At 48.9% G+C, this 5,056-nt stretch overlaps 1 protein-coding gene across 1 annotated transcript; it reads left to right on the forward strand.

Moving 5' to 3' along the window:
* Window positions 1-1,329: 1,329 nt before the first annotated feature.
* On the forward strand, window positions 1,330-4,545 carry LOC140154711 (uncharacterized). The gene has a single exon (XM_072177278.1). The coding sequence runs from the start codon at window positions 1,330-1,332 to the stop codon at window positions 4,543-4,545; it is 3,216 nt and encodes a 1,071-aa protein (XP_072033379.1).
* Window positions 4,546-5,056: the final 511 nt, after the last annotated feature.

Raw genomic sequence — 5,056 nt, forward strand, 5'->3', positions numbered from 1 at the left:
GCCTTCTCGTCTCTGTTCATGACTTGCGGGGATTTCTTTCTTATCCAGATGGATTCCATAATTCTTCTCGATCTAGCGTCATCTTCCTTGCTAAGAATTCTGGACTCTTTCCAATTGATGACATGGTTTTGTTGGACAGAATGATCGGCTATCGCAGATCTGACACCCGTCAGACTAGAAAATAATCTGAAAGCGAACGTAGCAAATCTGCGATAGCCGATCATTCTGTCCAACAAAACCATTGGCTATTGGGTAATATCACGTAACTAGTGCGGTCCCTCAGAGTAGCGTGGCCAGGATTTTAGTGTGTGTGTGTGTGGCGGGGGCCAAATTTTCCTCCCAATTTGTCAATTTTTTATCCCATTTTTAGTCATTTTAAGGACTCTTTACTCAATGCCGTTTCCATTTTATCCCTGAAAATTTTCTGGGGGCCAGTTTGACCCTCTCCCCCTGGCTACGCCCCTGGGTGCCCTCCGTAACTAATCACACGCCGTAAAAAAATTATTTGACAGGGCAGGGCAGGTTTTTTTTCTGACTTTACAATAGGGCTGTGTCTTCTCAAGATCAGTTGTTAATAAATTAATAAATGTCGCGCATATTGGCTGCAGCAAGTACTTTATCACTTGTCATAGCCAGACATCTAAATCTATTCATGTTTCTTTTCTCTGCTTATATTTTTGCCACCAAATCAATCACACCGTTGGTTACAAAAAGTAGATACTAATAAAATCTTCCCATGTCCATGGTCATAGCATGACATCTAAATCAATTCATGTAATTATCTTCTTTGTTTTATGTTTGCGATTGTTTTCACAGCAACTCAATTTACAACATAAAGTTAATTCAAAGCAGATACAATAACGATAGCGTGATATTTAATTTTATTCCTTAGAGTAGTAGTTAGAAAAGGCCGATTCTAGGACAATTTCCCTCGACTAACGGGAAATCCCTGTCAGAAGCACCAAGCTCATTTTACCTCGACTAACGGGAAATCCCTGTCAGAAACACCCAGCTCATTTACCTCGACTAACGGGAAATCCCTGTCAGAAGCACCTTTACTCAGGAGCCCCGCTTAACACCTCATTTGCGAAAAAACGTGCTCGACACTTTTCCCCGACCAAACGGGAAAATTCCGTCGGAAGCCCCTGCGGCAGCAGTTCCCGTCGGAAGCCCCTGCAGCGGCAGTGCGGAAGCCGCCGCGCCCCGCGAAAAAAATTGGCTTAGGATTTGCGCGAGCCTAGAAAAACGCCCGCAAAAAAAAAAAAAAAATTGGCTTAAGATTTTCGCGAGCCTAGAAAAATTGGTTTAAAAAATTGAAACATCTAAGAAATGAACGAGAATCATTTTCCATTTCCGACCTCCGAGGAGCGACGGCGTTGGCGAATTCAGGAGCAGCGAGCTCAAATTAATCAGCGGAGAAGGGAAATGCGTCCGAGACGTTTTGGACCCAACCCCCCTACGGTTCAAGATCTGCGGAAACAGGCGAGGGATGCCGGCCTTCGAGGTTATTCTCGCTTGCGGAAAGCGGAGTTGGTTCAATTTTTGCGAAATAACTACGCGATAGAGCGGGAGCCTGCGCAGGAGCTTTTTGACTTGGAGCAGGAGCCCTTCGACTACCCGATAGATTGGGTGCCTGTACACCCAGATCCAGAGCTTTTACGCCAAGAGCAGGAGCTTTTTGACTTGGATCAGGAGCCTATCGAGTGCGCGATAGATCGGAGGCTTGTTCACCCAGCGCCGGAGCTCTTACACCCAGAGCATGAGTTTTTTGACTTACTCGAGATTGAAGAATCGGCGTCCGCGCTAAGGCGGTTTGCGATTCAGTACACGGTGCCGGGGCTGCCTGGTTTTACGCCGGAGACGTTTTTGCAAGAGGCTCGGGGACTTGTCCTTGGTGTCCTTGTAGAAAATCGCGGGATAAAAGCGAAGACGATTCTTCGCTGCTGGATGGTGAAGACCAACCTTGAGACTGGGGAAGAAGTCAGAAAGGAGGCGGCATTTCATTCTGAACAAACGATTATTCTGGAGGCTACCGACCTTGACGAGGTCTACGATACCTGGTCGGCTAGAATTCTCGAGAACATTTCTACCTTTATAAACAGAGGCAGCGGGTGGGCGTATGAGTCGACCCAGAGCCTTGATCTTCACACGGTGGAGTACGAGCCGTTGGGCGGCTCCTCGTACATCCCTCTCCCGGAGTTTTTAGCGAAAAAGAAAGCGATCGTCAATCTTAAAAACGAGGACGACGCGTGCTTCAAGTGGGCCGTCACAAGGGCGACGCACATGGTTGGCGTGCACCTGGAACGAATCGAGGCCCTTCGAGAAAAAGCCGCCGAGCTGAATTGGGATGGCGTGAAATTTCCGACTCCCCTTTCTGGCATCGGCAAATTCGAGAGAAGGAATCCGACCATTTCAGTGAACGTGCACGGTTTTGACGGAAAGAAAGTTTATCCTCTCAGGATCAGCGATCGCGATTGCCAACGCGAGGTTGATTTGCTTCTCATTTCCGACAAAAAAAAGCAGCACTACTGCGTCGTGAAAAGTTTGAGCAGACTGTTGAGCACTCAAGTGTCAAAAAAAGGACACGCTCGCCACTTTTGCCGGCGGTGCTACGCGTCCTACACTTCCAAGGAGCGACTGGTTGCGCACACGGATCTCTGCCGGTTGCACGAATCGGTGAGGATCGAGATGCCTGAAAAGGGATCCGTCCAGGAATTCAAGAACCATTTCAGATCGCAAAATGTTTCCTTTGTCGTCTACGCCGACTTCGAGTCCTTTACGAAGCCCATCCACACCCGTCAGCCCGATCCCAACGGCAGCTACACGCAAAAGTACCAGAAGCACGACCCTTCGGGATTTTGTTACTACATCAAATGCTTCGATGACTCGCTGTACAGGCAAGGCCCGGTTATGTATGCTAAAAGATCGGAAGAGGAGGACGTGGCTCAGATTTTTGTGGAGCGTCTTGAGGAAGACATTCGGCGCATTTACCGACGGTTTAAATTACCTCAAGAGATGATCCCCGACCAGCGGGAACGAGCTATCTTTGCGGAGTCGAGCGATTGCCACATTTGTAAAAAGCCTCTGACCCCTCGAGACGAAGAAAACCGCACCGTTAGGGATCATTGCCATTTTACGGGCAAGTTTCGAGGAGCGGCGCACAACAAATGCAACTTGCGGTACAGGAAACCAAAATTCTTTCCCGTGATCTTCCACAACCTCGCCGGCTACGACGCGCACCTGTTCGTTAAAAATTTGGGCAAGACCGAAGGAAAGATCGACTGCATTCCAAACAACGAGGAAAAGTACATTTCCTTCACCAAGCAGATCGTCGTTGATTCCTTCGTTAACGAGGAGGGGAAAGAAGTCGAGGTCAAGCGTGATCTTCGATTCATCGACAGCTTCAAGTTCATGGCGTCGAGCCTATCCAAGCTCGTCGACAATCTCTCCAACTTCCCGACGATGGGAAAATTCTTCCCGAGCGAAGAAAAAAGAAGACTTCTCGTAAGAAAAGGGGTCTACCCGTACGATCACGTCGACTCTTTGAAAAAATTGGAGGAAACCCGTCTTCCGTCGAAGGCAGCCTTCTACTCCAGGCTCAACGAAGAGAACATTTCCGACGAAGATTACGAGCACGCCCAAAAGGTGTGGGAAGGCTTCGAAATGAAAACCTTTCGAGAATACCACGACCTGTATCTTGAGTCGGATGTTCTCCTGCTGGCGGACGTATTCGAAAGCTTTCGAGAAGTTTGCCAGAAAAATTACGAGCTGGACCCGGCCTGGTATTTTACGGCTCCGGGACTCGCCTACGACGCCATGTTAAAAAAGACTGGCGCGCGGCTCGAGCTTCTGAACGACGTCGACATGATGCAAATGATCGAGAAGGGGATCAGAGGAGGCGTCTCGATGATAAGCACCCGGCATTCCGAGGCGAACAACAAGTACATGGGCTCTGATTTTGACCCGACGAAGCCCTCGAAGTTTATTCAGTACCTCGACGCGAATAATCTCTACGGGCACGCGATGAGCCAGCCTCTGCCGACGGGTGGATTCAAGTGGATGACCGCCAGCGAGCTGCGAGACTGGCGACTCTGGCCTTGCATCGTTGAGGTTGACCTGGAGTATCCGAATGAACTTCATGACCTCCATAACGACTACCCGCTCGCGCCGGAAAGACTCGTCATCGGCAAGGTTGAAAAGCTCGTTCCGAATCTGCGGGGCAAAAAAAAGTACGTGATTCACTGCGCGGCTTTGAAGCAGTATTTGAGCTTGGGACTTCGACTCGAGAAAATTCATCGCGGGATTCGGTTCGAGGAAAGCGCGTTCATGAAGGAGTACATCGACCTGAACACTCGACTTCGCAAGGAAGCCGCGAACGAGTTTGAGAAGGACTTTTTCAAACTCATGAACAACTCCGTGTTCGGCAAGACGATGGAAAACATCCGGAATAGGGTCGACATTCACCTGGTGAATTCGAGAAAGAAAGCTAAAAAGCTCGCGGCAAAGCCAAACTTCGAGCGGCGCACTATTTTGACGAAAACTTGATAGCCATTCACATGAAGAGGACCAAGCTGCTTTTCGACAAACCGATCTACCTAGGCATGTCTATCCTCGACATTTCCAAGACGACGATGTACAATTTTCACTACGGGTACGTCAAGCCGATGTACGGCGACAGGGCTAAGCTTTTACTTCATGATACCGATAGTTTGGCGTACGAAATTCGAACCGAAGATTTCTACCGAGACATCGCCCCGGATCTTGACGCTCGATTCGATACTTCGAATTACTCGGCCGACCATCCGTCCGGGATTCGAACCGGCGTAAACAAGAAAGTGATGGGCAAGTTCAAGGACGAGGCTGGCGGTAAGCAGATCGCGGAGCTTGTCGGTCTTCGAGCGAAGCTGTACGCTTTCAGAATGCACGAGGGCTCGGAAGAAAAAAAATGCAAAGGCGTGAAGAAGACCGTCGTCAAAAAGAAAATTACTTTCGACGATTACAAAAATTGCCTTCTCAGCGGCGAGCCCCAGATGAGAAGAATGAACGTGATTCGAAG

The sequence above is a fragment of the Amphiura filiformis genome, chromosome 6, assembly GCF_039555335.1.
Source record: "Amphiura filiformis chromosome 6, Afil_fr2py, whole genome shotgun sequence".
In the NCBI taxonomy this organism is placed as follows: domain Eukaryota; kingdom Metazoa; phylum Echinodermata; class Ophiuroidea; order Amphilepidida; family Amphiuridae; genus Amphiura; species Amphiura filiformis.

Bases quoted from the DNA above. Each gene is read 5' to 3' on its own strand.
- LOC140154711 (XM_072177278.1), top strand. From the start codon at position 1,330: ATGAACGAGAATCATTTTCCATTTCCGACCTCCGAGGAGCGACGGCGT.